This window comes from Sciurus carolinensis, chromosome 10, assembly GCF_902686445.1.
Source record: "Sciurus carolinensis chromosome 10, mSciCar1.2, whole genome shotgun sequence".
In the NCBI taxonomy this organism is placed as follows: domain Eukaryota; kingdom Metazoa; phylum Chordata; class Mammalia; order Rodentia; family Sciuridae; genus Sciurus; species Sciurus carolinensis.
The window spans coordinates 77691403-77705247 of NC_062222.1; the positions used below are offsets into that span (position 1 = coordinate 77691403).

At 40.0% G+C, this 13845-nt stretch overlaps 2 protein-coding genes across 2 annotated transcripts in view; one reads left to right on the forward strand and one right to left on the reverse strand.

The window, feature by feature from the left end:
* LOC124994795 (histone H2A.V-like) overlaps positions 1-2187 on the forward strand; it is a 90879-nt gene extending 88692 nt beyond the window's left edge. Inside the window, exon 2 of the mRNA XM_047567057.1 lies at positions 1725-2187. Within this exon, the coding sequence (XP_047423013.1) occupies positions 1725-2123 (399 nt within the window). The 3' untranslated portion in view covers positions 2124-2187. The remainder of the gene's footprint in view (positions 1-1724) is intronic.
* Positions 1-13845, reverse strand: part of Fras1 (Fraser extracellular matrix complex subunit 1) — a 439675-nt gene that overhangs the window by 374098 nt on the left and 51732 nt on the right. The gene's annotated exons all lie outside the window — the stretch shown is intronic.

The following is a 13845-nucleotide window of genomic DNA, read 5'->3' on the forward strand; positions in this document are numbered from 1 at the left end:
TAACAATTGCTATCTGGCAGTTAAATTTTTCCAGTGAACTTTCTTTTCTTCATTCTACATATATATTTTCTTCAAGGAAAATAAATCAGTTCACAATGGAAAAAGTAAAAAGCTATTCCTTTTTTAGAACTGATCAAGAAAGAATAAAGGTGCCACAAAAGTACAAGCATCCTTTTATAACCACTACATGTGTGTGCGCACACACATACTCATATACACACACTAACTTTTAAAAATAACAGGAAGAAAAAGATTAAAAGATGATGATAAAGCAGAAATGTTGATTCTGGAATGTATTTTGACCCAAAGAATAATTTTCCAAAGTCAGGGAATACAGTCTAATTAGAGGTTTATCTACTTTTCTAGTCTTTTCAAAAGAGATTAGCATTGCATGTTTGTCTCTGATTAATATCTGTGCTTCACTAATTATTTTCTTCTTCTACTTTATTTGGATTTCATTTATTATTCTTTTTCCGTACTTCTTGAGATTGTTTACTCTTTTATTTTACTTATATATGTATTTTCCTACCTAGATGTATGGTTAAGGTTATAAGTTTCCCTGTAGACAGTGCTTTAGTTGTGATTCATAGTATTTATCACTGTGTTCAAAATGTTTTCTAACTTCTCTTCTTTGACCAATTGTCAAAAAATTTTTTGACTTTTTCCAAAAAATTTTGGGGATTTTTAAGTACTTTTTGGTATTGATTTCTAGCTTAATTTCTGAGTACTCAGAGGTATACTTATTAGATTTTAATTCTCTTAAAACTAAAACTTGCTTTATGTCTGCCATAGGTTTATTTTTGGCTATTGTACAATATGCCCTTAAAAGAAACGTGTGTTTTAAAGTTATTGAATGTACGATTCTAATACTAAATGTCAATTAGGTCAAGGCATTTAATTTCAAAAGTTCTAAATCCTCTGATTTTTTGGGGGGGAGGGAGGTCCACTTACCTATCAATTATTGAAAAGAATATATTAAAGTCTCCCATTGTGACTGTAGGTTTGCCTATTTCTCCTGTTAATTTTTGCTTCATATATTTTGAAGTCATGTTATTAGGTATATTCACATTTAAAAGTAATGCATCTTCCTAGTGAATTGACCCACATTATGTAATGCCCATGTTAGTGATTTCTTCTTGCCTTAGTATCCTTAGTATCATAGTAATATTGGCTTTTTTTTTAAAGTTCATGTTTGCATGGTATCTCATCTGACAACCTTTTACTTTCAATGTTTTTAAATCCTATGTTCAATATGTGTTTCTTTAAAGTATTATATAGTGAGGTCTTATTTTTCCAATCTGATAATCTTCATTTTTTGAGAGGTTTTAATATTTTATATCTAATGGAATCAAAAATGTATTTGTTTCAATTTCCATTTAATGTTGCTTTATATCCCCTTACTTTGGATGCATCAAGAATTTTTATTCTTCTATTTCCTTCCACTTATTTGCCTTTTGGTAAACATTCTTCTAGTTGTTACTCTAGAGATTACAACATGCGTCTTTCATATATTAAAGTTCATCTAAATCCACATAATTTTTACTTCCTGTACATTGTAAGGACCACAGGCAAGAGCGGTGCGGCAGCGCAGCGGCAGCGGGTGGTGTGCGACCCAGCAGAGGCAGAGGCGGCCGAGACCATGGGTCTTGCTAACTTGCTTAGGGTCTTGCTAAGTTGACGAGGTTGGCCTTGAACTTATGATCCTTCTGCTTCAACCTCCCTAGTCACTGGGATTACAGGCTGGAGGCAAAGCTGGAAAGGATAGTGGGAAGGCCAAGGCCAAGGCAGTGTCTCGCTCACAAAGAACTGGACTACAGTTTCCTGTGGGCCGCATCCACAGACACTTGAAGACTCACACCACAAGCCACGGATGGGTGGGTGCCACTGCTGCCATCTATAGTGCTGCGATTCTGGAGTACCTCACTCCTGAGGTGCTGGAGCTGGCAGGTAATGCTTCCAAGGATCTTAAAGTAAAGCGTATCACTCCACGTCACTTGCAGCTTGCAATTCGTGGTGATGAAGAGTTGGATTCTCTTATCAAGGCTACCATAGCTGGGGGTGGTGTGATCCCTCATATCCACAAATCTCTGATTGGAAAGAAGGGACAGCAGAAAACTGCTTAGAGGGTTGTTTTAACTAACCCTCTTCCTCCCGGTCATTGTACAGTAACTGAGACAGAAGATAACAATGGGATATGTGGAATTTTTAAAAACAGTTAAATGGAAAGGCATAGACAATCACTGTAGACATACCAAAAAAAAGAAACATTTGTATGTTATTAGACTTGAAGTTTAATAAAGTACCTTTTCATGTGGTGACAGTTGTGTGTTGTTTGGCTAGGTTTCTCCCATGTTTACACAAAAATGGAATTGATAAACCATTTTTTTACAAAAAAAAAAAAAAAAAAAAGGACCACAAAACATTTCTTTTTGGTTATCCCTCTCCCAAATTATGTTCTACATTTGTTGCATATTTTAACTTCCTATGTATTTTTAATTACCTTTTTAATAGTCAACAATCATTTGGCTTCACCTACACATTTACCCTTTTTATCACTCCCCATCTCTTCTGGTACATCTGAGTTTCCATCAGGATAATTTCCCCACTGCCTAAAGAACAACCTGTGGTATGGCATTTACTCTTGAGCTACTGACAAGTCCTGTCAGTTTTGTTTATCTGAAAACATCTTTTTTCACCTTTATGTGAAAAGGATAATTCCTGCTAGGTGATACTTCTATGCTGGGTTCAGAGTGTACATCTCAGTTTCTCTTCCCATGTGGCTTTCCCATCCCATCTCCCTCTCTCAGGGCACTGATTACACAGTGCTGAACTTTTTGCTGGATCTTGTTGTTCTTGGCATTCTTCTTCTTCTTGCTCTCTATCTTCAGGCTGTCTTCTTCTGTTCTTTCAGTTCACTACTCTCTTCAGTGATGCCAAATCTATCATAAAGCCATTTGCTGAGTTTTTAATTGAATTTTTAAATTTAACAACTTGTTTAATTCTGTTCCTTAGTTTCTAGTTATTTTCTGCAATTCTCAGTCTTCTTCTCTCTCAGTTGGTTTTTGGCTTTTTTTGTTTTGTTTTGTTTTGTTTTGTTTTTATGATACTAAGGATTGAGGGGGAGCCCAAATATAAAATAGGAGAAAAATGTCAGGAACTGATTTTATCACACACCCGGTAAAAAATTCCCTGCTCAATCAATAGTCTGCTAAATTTTCATTTTTATTATGTCCCAAGTTTATTCTTTGTTCTTCTGTATCCTTGCTTGTTATGCGGTCACATCCCAAGTCCCTGCTTCTTGGTCCTTGGGGTCAATGACTGTCTGGCAGCCTGCCTGAAGTCAGCCCTGACTGTCTACAGAAGGCAATATATTCTTTCCAAGGGGGGTAAATGCTTACTTTCAAAAAATATGGCAGGACTTTCCCAAACTAGGCAAGTCTGTGAGCCCAATGTTGTGAGCCATCGTGAGCTACAGCAATCTAACTTAAATGCATAGATGTGCAGACCTAACACGTACATGCCTGCCCTCACTCAGACACACAATAGTTGCTTATGAATCCCAGTTTCCAGACATGAGAGACATCCTCAGTATTCAGTATTTATTTATTTAAGATGAAGGAAGATTGAGCTTTTTTAATTATTAAAACCATAGTACAATGGAAACGATATCAACTTGGATTTATCAAATGCTTACTCTGTTTCAAGGCAAGCACCATGCTAACTTACAGCTTCACATTTTCTCATATACATTCATCTTCAATACACAAACTTTCTCATTTAATTCTCAGAACCCTAGGGATAGGTACTAAAAATATTCTCCACTAGAAACTCTTTACCACATGTACTTCAGATAGAGCACTAATCTCCAGAATTTATAAAGAACTCAAAAAACTTAACACCAAATATACAAATACAAATAAACCAGTCAATAAATGGGCTAAGGAACTGCACAGACACTTCACAGAAGATATACAATCGATCAGCAAATTATGAAAAAATGTTCGAAATTAGAGAAATGCAAATCAAAACTACCCTAAAATTTCATCTCACTCCAAATTAGAATGGTGATTATCAAGAATAGGAAGCAACAACAGGTGTTGTTGAGGATGTGGAGAAAAAGATATACTCATAAATTGCTAGTGGGATTACAAACTGGGTGTAGCCACTCTGGAAAGCAGTATGAAGATTCCTCAGAAAACTTGGAATGGACCCACCATTTGACCCAGTTATCCTACTTCTCAGTTTGTACCCCAAGGACTTAAAATCAATATACTACAGTGACACAGTCACATCAATGTTTATAGCAATTCACAATAGTTAGATTGTGGAGCCAACAGAGGTACCCTTCAATAGATGAATGGATAAAGAAACTGTGGTATATATATATATATATATATATATAATGGAATATTACTCATCCATAAAGAAGAGTAAAATTATGACATTTGCAGGTAAATGAATGGAGTTGGACAATAGTATGCGACTGAGATAAGCCAATTCCAAAAAACCAAAGGCCAAATGTTTTCTCTGGTAAGTGGATGCTGATACATAAGGGGGTGGTGGGTAAGGGAAGAATGGAGGAATGCTAGATTGTGTAGAGGGAAATGAGGGGAGGGAAAGGAGCAGGGGAAAGGAGAGATGATGGAATGAGACAAACATCATTACCCTATGTACGTGTATGATTGTACAAATGGTGTGATTCTACATCATGTACAACCAGAGAAATGAAAAGTGGTATTCCATTTGTGTACAATGAATCAAAATGCATTCTGCTGTCATGTATAACTAAATAGAACAAATAAACAAACAAACAATAAATTAATTAATTAAAATATTCCCCACTTACAGGGAGAGAAACAGACTGAGAGAGATTAAGTCACATGTCCAGAGACATGCAGTAATAGGTTGAAAGGAATTATTATATAATAGTTGTAATATTTTTATCAAGCCTGAAAAATCAATCCTGATTATGAAAATAGACTGCAAGACTATTCAGTTAAAAGAAATTGCATCACCCTCCGGATATATTCCTCTACACACTTCCTAGATGAAAGTTCAAGCTTATCTGTAAGACTGCTGATCCCTGGGTTACTTTTTCCACATCCTCTGACCACATCCTTACCAAATATTGGCATGAGGGCCTTCATAGACAATTCAGTTCTTACCTTGGACCAAAGCTGCTAGTTATGGTCATTGTTCCTTTTCTTAGCTAAGCCCTTTATTCAGGTAAAATTAAAATATGAACAAGAGTGGTGTTCACTGGATGGGACAGTCACTACTGCTACTCAAAATGAGAAGTGCTGTGTGGCTAAGTGAGGGGCAGTTTGACATCTCAATAAAACTAGAAGTGAAGTTGTCTGCAAAGGACTGGCAAAAGAATCACCCCTCAGCCTGAGACCACCGCAGAAGGGCAACGAGTTCCTGGTGGGGGAGCCTAGGGCTGGAAGCTCCTCCCTTCGACTAAGACAGTGCACACCAAGCACACCAGGCCCACAATAACGACCTGAACCTCTTGCTACTACCAATAAATACCTTTGCCAGGCCTTCCATAAGTACCAAGCATGGCACCGAGCACTTTGTTCTACTACGTATGCTGATTGTTCAATCTAGTGAATTCCATGCTACAATTCCTGTTTAACAGATAAAACCTCAGAAACATAGAAAGTCGGCTTAGAACCCAGTTCACCCTAACTACAAAGCACATGCTCTTATGCTATGCACATTGTCACCCACATGCTCAAGTTCATCTCTTCTCCACAGAATGAGTGAACAGGTACCTATCAATGCCAAGGGGACACACACGGTCGGGGGGCACTTCCCCTTGGAGCAGCAATCCAGCCTCCCCGGACAGTAGTTGACGTTTCCCTCATCAATCACCTCCATTTCCAAGAGAAGACACTGTTATCACTTTAGATGAATTAATCTTAAGTAGAAATCTTATATCTCTTTGGGGTAAAAGCAGAATTAGTAGTTAAAATATTAATTACAAAAATTTATAAAATAAATCGGTACTCTTCAACATGAAAAGCTTCACATTCTCTTCCATTCTTGATGCTGGAGAGAATATATATGTGTATATATATTTGTAGGCACACACAAACATACAAATGCACATATATAATTAAAGAAATTATTTTACTTAACATTTAATAAGGAAGAATTATTGATTTAAATAATTCTCCAGAACCATCAGGGCCTATAAAGGGCCTTTGGACATTTTACTCTGTTGTGTAGGAGTGTGGTATTAGACTGCCATGTGAGTTTTACATCTTTTCTATAGCTGAGGGAGAAAATATGAATCAAGGACTGTAGACACTGGGCACGGTGGTGTATGCCTATAATCCAGGCAGCTCAGGAGGCTGAGGCTGGAGGACAGCAAGTTCAAAGCCAGTCTCAGCAAAGTGAGGCACTAAGCAACTCAGTGAGGAGACCCTGTCTCTAAATAAAATACAAAACAGGGCTGGGGGTGTGGCTCAGTGGTCAAGTGCCCCTGAATTCAATATGCCCCAGTACCCAAAAAATTTTAAAAAAAGGACTACAGAAGCCACTTAATATAGTCTGGCCGTGTTTAGGTTCAGAAAAAAACATAGCCAGGTAGTTGACTTGAAAGGCTTCTTGGGGCAGGATTTGAGAAGTGACAGTGGCTCTGGCTCCTCAGGAGAACTGTTCTTGCAGAGAAGGAACTTCCTCCAGATGGCCCAGTGCTAATGGCCTCAGCCCTGCATGTGCTGGGCCTCTCCTCCGAAAAGGCCATTTGCGGAGTCTCACCCCATAGGGCAGCACCTAGCACAGGGCTGGCAAACGCAGGCAGTTCCTGGAGGAGTCGAAAAGAAGGGCAGGGAGCCTCTTCTAGGAAGAGCTATTTAGTGTCATCATTCCCCGCCCTTCTGATTCTGCAGCAGGACAGCTCCAGGAAGTCCTGTGGTGAGCCTGGGCACATGGAGGGGGCTGGGTATTGGTGTGGGATATCCAAACTCGAGTTCTCCTAAACTGCTATTCCAGGTCAAAGGTCTGCTCTGCTTTGTGGACTGTGGTCTCCAATAAGCTACCTCATCTCTGAGTCTCTTCCTTACCCAAACACTGAAGAGGTTAGACCGGGTGCTGTCTGAGGGTGCTTCCTGCTCTAATGCACTATCACCCCACTTCCCTTAAGATCAGTCTCCGCTCAGTTCTTTTTGGTACTCCCAGTTCTTCATTTATGAAAACTTCAGTTGATCCTCATTACTTGTGGATCCCATATCTGGGGATCCATCTCCTGGCTAAAACTTATTTGTAGCCCTCAAATCGACACAGCACATTCACAGGCATTGCCAGGCAGGCACAGAGCAGGGGAAAATGTCACCAGCCGAGCTCCAGCAAGGCAAAAGTCCCCTTGTTTCAGCTCTTACACTGTAGACAAGTGTCCTTGTGCAATCTATTTAAATGCCATGTTCTTCTCATTTTTTGTGCTCTTTTGGGAGGATATGACTGCTGAACGTGGCCCCCACACAGTGCTGAAGTGCTGTGTAGTATTCCTAAGTACAGAAGGCTGTGAAGTATCATACAGAGAAAACACATGGGTCAGGTACACCTCATTCAGGCTCAGCTACAGTGTGGCTGGCTGTGAGTTCAATGTTAACAAATTAACAATATATTAAATGTCTTTAAACAAAAGCACACATAAAACAAGATTACATATTGATCAGCTGATGAAAATATGAGATCAGAAGCCACAATATCTCAAACCTACATTTCCCCTAATAGCAATAGTTCAGTAGTTGCTAATTATTCACTACAAAAATGAGAATCAACTGTATACCTCAGTCTGGACTTCTACATTTAATTAGATAGAAAGGTAATGGCCTCCTCTACAGTTGTGCAGAGTACAACCTGCTCGACCCTGTGCAGCAGTTCCGCCCTTGAGATACAATCTGGTTGGAATGCACAGTAGTGAGAAAAACAGAATAGAAATTCTATCTTTAGGATACCCAAATTTAAAAAAAAAAATGCTTTTCTAGGGCCCATGATAAAATTATTGCACATGACCTGGGCTCCTGACATGGGTGCACCAAGAGGGTGCCTGGAATGCCTTCCCTCCAATGCTCTTAGGTATACATGAGTATCCTGAGTTTGGTAAGAAACAGCCCAAATGTTTCTAAGCTCCCTCCTCAGATCAATTGGTAATGGTCATTAATAATTGCAGATGATGCCCCCTGAGAAAATTCTCCACAAATCCACTCCACAAAACACAGGCCAGTAACGATCAATAATTCAAGTATGCACCTGAAACTCCTACCAAGAAGATATACTGGAACATTCTTGAAAGGAGAGGGAGCACATAAGCAGGAAAAAAAGGAAAACCAGAAGAGAGGGGGTGGGGAAGAAAGGGGAAGAGACAAGAATGAAAGAAAGACTAACTTTAACAGCAAGAATGCTAGAAGTAAATGGCACTTCAGCAAACTGGGCACACATTTGTAATCCCAGCCACTCAGGAGGCTGAGGCAGGAGGGTGCAAGTTCAAAGCCAGCCTCAGCAACTTAGCAAGGCCCGAAGCAACTCAGTGAGACCCTGTCTCTAAATAAAAACTAAAAAGGACTGGGCATGTTGCTCAGCAGTTAAGCACCCTTGGGTTCAATCCCTGGTACAAAAAAAAAAAAAAAGAAAAGAAAGAAAGTAAAGAAAAGAAAGGCATCAGCAAGGCAGATTGAGATTATTTGAATTTGCAAGTGGCTTTTGTTTTTCTGTAATGATATGGTTTTATTACTGTATATCTCAAAGGCAGTCAGCCCAATCACTCCACAGGTATAACACTTTCATACAATGAACACTGCCAGCATGCAATTGTCCTTTGAGGCTGTCAAGATTAGGATTTAAAAAGAGCATTATTCTTAGACTCCAAATGCAGACATGTGGATTCAAATCTCACCCATACCATTTAGCTAAATCACTGCCAGTCAGTGGTTAACTTCTAAACCTCAGATTCCTCATTTGTAAAGTGGAGATAATAACAGTACCTACTGCATAGGGCTGTTTTAAAAATTAGATGAGGGTCTAGGGGTGAAAGTCAGTGGAAGAGGGTGTACTTAGCCTGCACAAAGCCCTGGGTTCAACCTTCAGCACCCCCCTCACACACAAAAAAAATTAAATGGAATATAATGCAAATAAAATACTTACTATCATGCCTAGGATGTTTAAAATGTTATAAATATGTTATTATAAATTTGTAAATTACACATGGATCTAGGTCACTTGGGGCCTTGAAATCCGAAGCTGAAGCCAGAGCACTGAATGGATTTCACAGAAGCACCTCTGGAGTTAACTATCATGAAGGGAGTGATTCAGGCAGGAGGAAGAAAAAGAGAACAGCAATTTTCTTTGAGTTTCTCAGGCTTTCCAGTTTTCTTCTCTCATTGCCAAGTAATGGATCAACAACTTCCCAGAGACCAAAACTAATCCTACAAGTAAAAATGATGTGATTACAGGTCCAGCACTTATAAGCCACAGTGATATCCCATTGACATGAGGAGGAGGGACAAGTGACAGGAAAATAGACTTGAGTGAATAGATAGCAGATGAAGGGAAAACCTCCAGGCCCATGTCTCCACCATGAGCATAGCTGGGAGGAGAAACAAGGCTCTAAAGCACATAAAGGGACAGTGGCCTTTGGAACAGAGGACACACATCTCAACACACACCTAAAATAACAAGGAAAAGACAGTTTTGCTAGTTACGTCAACGGGAACCTGTCAAACGGCCCTTGCTGCATGAATATCTATAACAGAATCTTGACTTTGAGTTAATTGTTTCTGAGAAAGGAATCATAAAAGACTTCATTTAAAAAGGAAAAAAAAAAAAAAAAAACTAAATCCCTGTCATCAGCATATTGATGAATCCCTTCCAGAGGAATGGTTCAGGTATCCTCTAAGCCAAATATTGAAAATGCAAATGTAAGGTAAGCAAGGTTTAAAAAAAAAAAAAAGATGAGAGCTAAAGGTCTGAAGATTATTACTGTACATCTGTTATTATTACTCAAATGAGTCGCTAGATTTTGCTCTTTCTGCCTTTAAAACAAAGGGAGTCATGGGCCTTGAAAGGATCTTTTGGGCCATTTCATTGAAACTTTCAGCATGACTGTGAATCCTCAATGCATAGATCTGGTTTTAAGAAAGCTAAGACTTGGGCTGGGGAGATAGCTCAGCTGGTAGAGTGCTTGCCTTGCAAGCACAAGGCCCTGAGTTCGATCCCCAGTACCGCCAAAAAAAAAAAAAAAAAAAAAGCTAAGACTTGAAGTGGGATAGGAGAGTAGTCTACAAAAACATAAAATGGGCCTGAGAACCCCACCCACTTCCTGGCATCTCTCCATATCAACTGTGGCCCCTGAGGAAGGTTGCCAATGGCATTCCAGTTGACACCATTATCATCCTAGTCTAGGTACAGCTGTACAGCTGCATAGTTCCTCACAAGCCACTAACTAGATGGGCCCCAAATTCTGGTCTCCTAGGACTACTGCCCACAATGAGGCAAGCCTTGCCTCTGCCTGTGATCGACTCCAGACTACTCATTTCACATCTCAGCTGGACTCCTGACCAGGTAGCTGATTCCTTTATTTCTCCTTGTTCTACTCCCTCTGTGAGTCTAAGCCACAACATGAAACAATGGGGTCTGCCTGTTCAAAGTGGAGAAAGAAGAGAAGGTTTTGAAGACTGGGTCCTGCTGCAGATTTTCTACCAAGAAACCCATTTGTCTTTCCCAAGTGTGGAAAGACAAGTGCTATAGTCAGGAGGTAGACCTGAAGTTCAGGAGATAGACAAGCTGATCATATGCCTGACAAGAGGGATTCAGACTGACTTTTACATGAAGGGAGGGCTGGCAAGTCAGAAATAGAGGAGTTAGGGAGACAAGGTGGGATGTGGGACCAACGTCATCTTGAAACCTAAACTTGTGGCCATCCAGTGGGACTGTATTCTGTGTAGGCACCAGCACTTTTCCCAGGTGAGCCAACCAAGCCAGAAACCTTCCACTCCATTCAATGACTCTTCCAAACTTCCACAGCTTTCTACAAATGCTTTGTCATTGTGTGGAGAACACCCAAATTAATCCAAACCTAAGGCCATTCCTTCTTTTTTATTTCTTGGTGAAAAGGATATTCCTCCATCTGTCCCAGGCAAATCTGCATCTACTCTCCACCCATCCCCTCCTTTATCCTGAAAAACCACAGTAATTGCCCATTTCTCCCACAAGACTCCTTTTCCTTATTTGTATCCTTGCCTTAGCACCTCCCACCTGGCAAATGCTTAAAAGTGCGTAATATTTAGACTGTGATCATCATCCGTGGGCTCGCTCCACAACCACTAGCCAGGAGCCTCCTGTGAGTGCTCATTGCTGGACTGGAAGCTGGGAGTCTCCAGAGCTAGTTCTAAGATTGTAAGAGACATTTTTTGTTTCTGTTTTTGTTTTTTTTGTTTTGTTTTGTTTTGTTTTAACAAAGGACATATAACACACCAGCAAACAAAGACCTGACTTCTTCTATAAACACTGATTGTCAACTGAAATGGAATGGGTTATTTTCCCAGCCAAACCCCAAATAGAAGTCAATACTTACTGAATGGCCATCCTAGCGTCTACATCCTCCTCAGGGGCACCAACAAGACCTAATAGTGGGTGAGAGACCTGGGGGAAACACCCAGAAACACAAACCAGCACTGACAGGACACCAGCCCTACAGGCCTGAATCACACCCAATAAGAGAAAGTGAAGGAATTTTAACATTTACAGGCTAAATCTGGCATCACACTGAAATAAAGCAGAGCTTTAATAGCCCATTTAGAGGGTTCGTTTAATAAAACAAACTATCCCCATAGAGATGGTCCCAGGTACCTATTTATCAGCAACTACTTAAATCCATGCAGAAGTTATTTCATAGTCTTTGATTTAAAACTCTAGTTAATGCTGACAAAATAATTTCAGATTTCCCCATTCTGGTAGGAGCTGTGCCTGAATAAGTAATTAACAACTGACTTTTTTCCTCCCACTTGAGTCTGCGTTACTAGTCACTTAACACCACTGGGTTACCTGGCACAATTCTCATAGGCTCCAGTGTTCTTTGCACTGCACTAGATTTCACTTCTGCAAAGCAGCTTGGAGACACACGCCTTCCTAACACTAACATATCATCTTCTCTTCCAAGTGGCACAAATGGAAGTTTCCGGAATGTTGAGCAGTTTGGGCTTCTGCCTACGCTGCTTTTATTATGAAGACTTAGCACAGACATTTTCAACACAATAGTCATTCCTCCCAGCAGACTACAGAATTCCTCCACAATCGCAATGTAAATATGTTCCTAACTTTCTATCAAAAGAAATAATGTAACTCTATAGGTATGGGTGTGCTGGGGGTGGCAGGGATAAAGAAAGCTAGAGAGTTTGACTGGGGCAGAGGAGCCCCAGGGAACGCTGCGCTGACAGGAAAATCTAACAGACCTATTCCCTGCTTGATCAAACAGATCAAGATGAGGAGTTTCCTACAAACTTAGCCCTCTGTATCAAATTCTGTTGTGATATATGTATGTATACAGACATGTCAGAATCAGAACTTCAATGCCAGAAAGAATTGTTTCTCTAGGGAAGAAAATTTGTTTTCACCTAAGGCCCAAGCAAAGCACAGGAGAACGCAGCAAATCTTTTAAGATTGCATATTTTAAGAAAACCAGTTTTTAGTTCATGTGTTGTAGGGTTGGGAAGATAGGGTTGGTAAAGTGCTTGCCTTGCAAGCACAGGGCCCTGGGTTCGATCCCCAGCACCGCAAAAAAAAAAAAAAAAAAGTTCATGTGTTAATAATGCCTGAAATAAGTAAGAAAATTTCAGAATTAAAAGCTTGGTTTATTTGGCACTAAGTTCAATGGCTAGTGGAAATAAGAGTCAGCAGTCTGGAAGCTGTGAGCTTCCTGAGGATGCGACCACACTGTCCCATACCCTGTGCCTGCACTATAGTAGACACAACAATCATCAGAGTATGGATAGGGTGAATAAATGCTTGAATATTAAGCTGAATAGGCTTCTGGAGTTGGTTACAACTCTCACAATTTCAATGTTTGAAACAGGAAAATGTAAAAGTAATGCTAAGGTAAATGTAGAAGTAAAGTTAATGATTCTGAAGGACTGAAGAATAGCTCAGGGGTAGAGCACTTGCTGAGGCCCAGGGTTTAATCATCTGGAGATGGTGGAACACAAAAAGTGTATAAATTCTGCTTTGGCTAGACTCAGTAATACTAGTGTTGCTAGTAATAATATGATGCTGAGTACATAATCAGTACCATTAAGCCACAAACACATCAATAGACTTGATTGGTCCTCTATTCCTAGAAGTCATCTTTGATTCCCATTCAATTACCAAGTCTTATGACCTTACTTCCTAAATATCTCTCAAATCCTGGTCCTCGGTACCCCAGGGCTCTCATCTCAGTTAACACCACCATCATTCATTCTTGCCCCAGCCAATCTGTATGAACTGTGGCCAGAATACAGACCTCTTCACAAATCTGATCACATCTCTCTCCCTGGGTCAAAATTCTACAGTAATTCCTATTGCCTCAAGGTGAAGTCCTTAAAGAAGACCCTGCTCTTCCTTACTAGCCCAGGATCCTCTTTAACCCCATCTCTCACCATTCTCCTCCTCACTTCCCACACTCAGGTCATCCTGACATCCTTCCAGTGTCGATAAAGATTTCCCCTGTTCTCTCTTCCTTATTCATTGTTCCATGATCTATGATTAGACAAGCAGTATGATTAAAAATAGAAATTAGTGCTGAGCTTACACAAAGTGCTGAATTCAAAAACAAATCAAAGGATCAGAATGAGATTTGAGGAA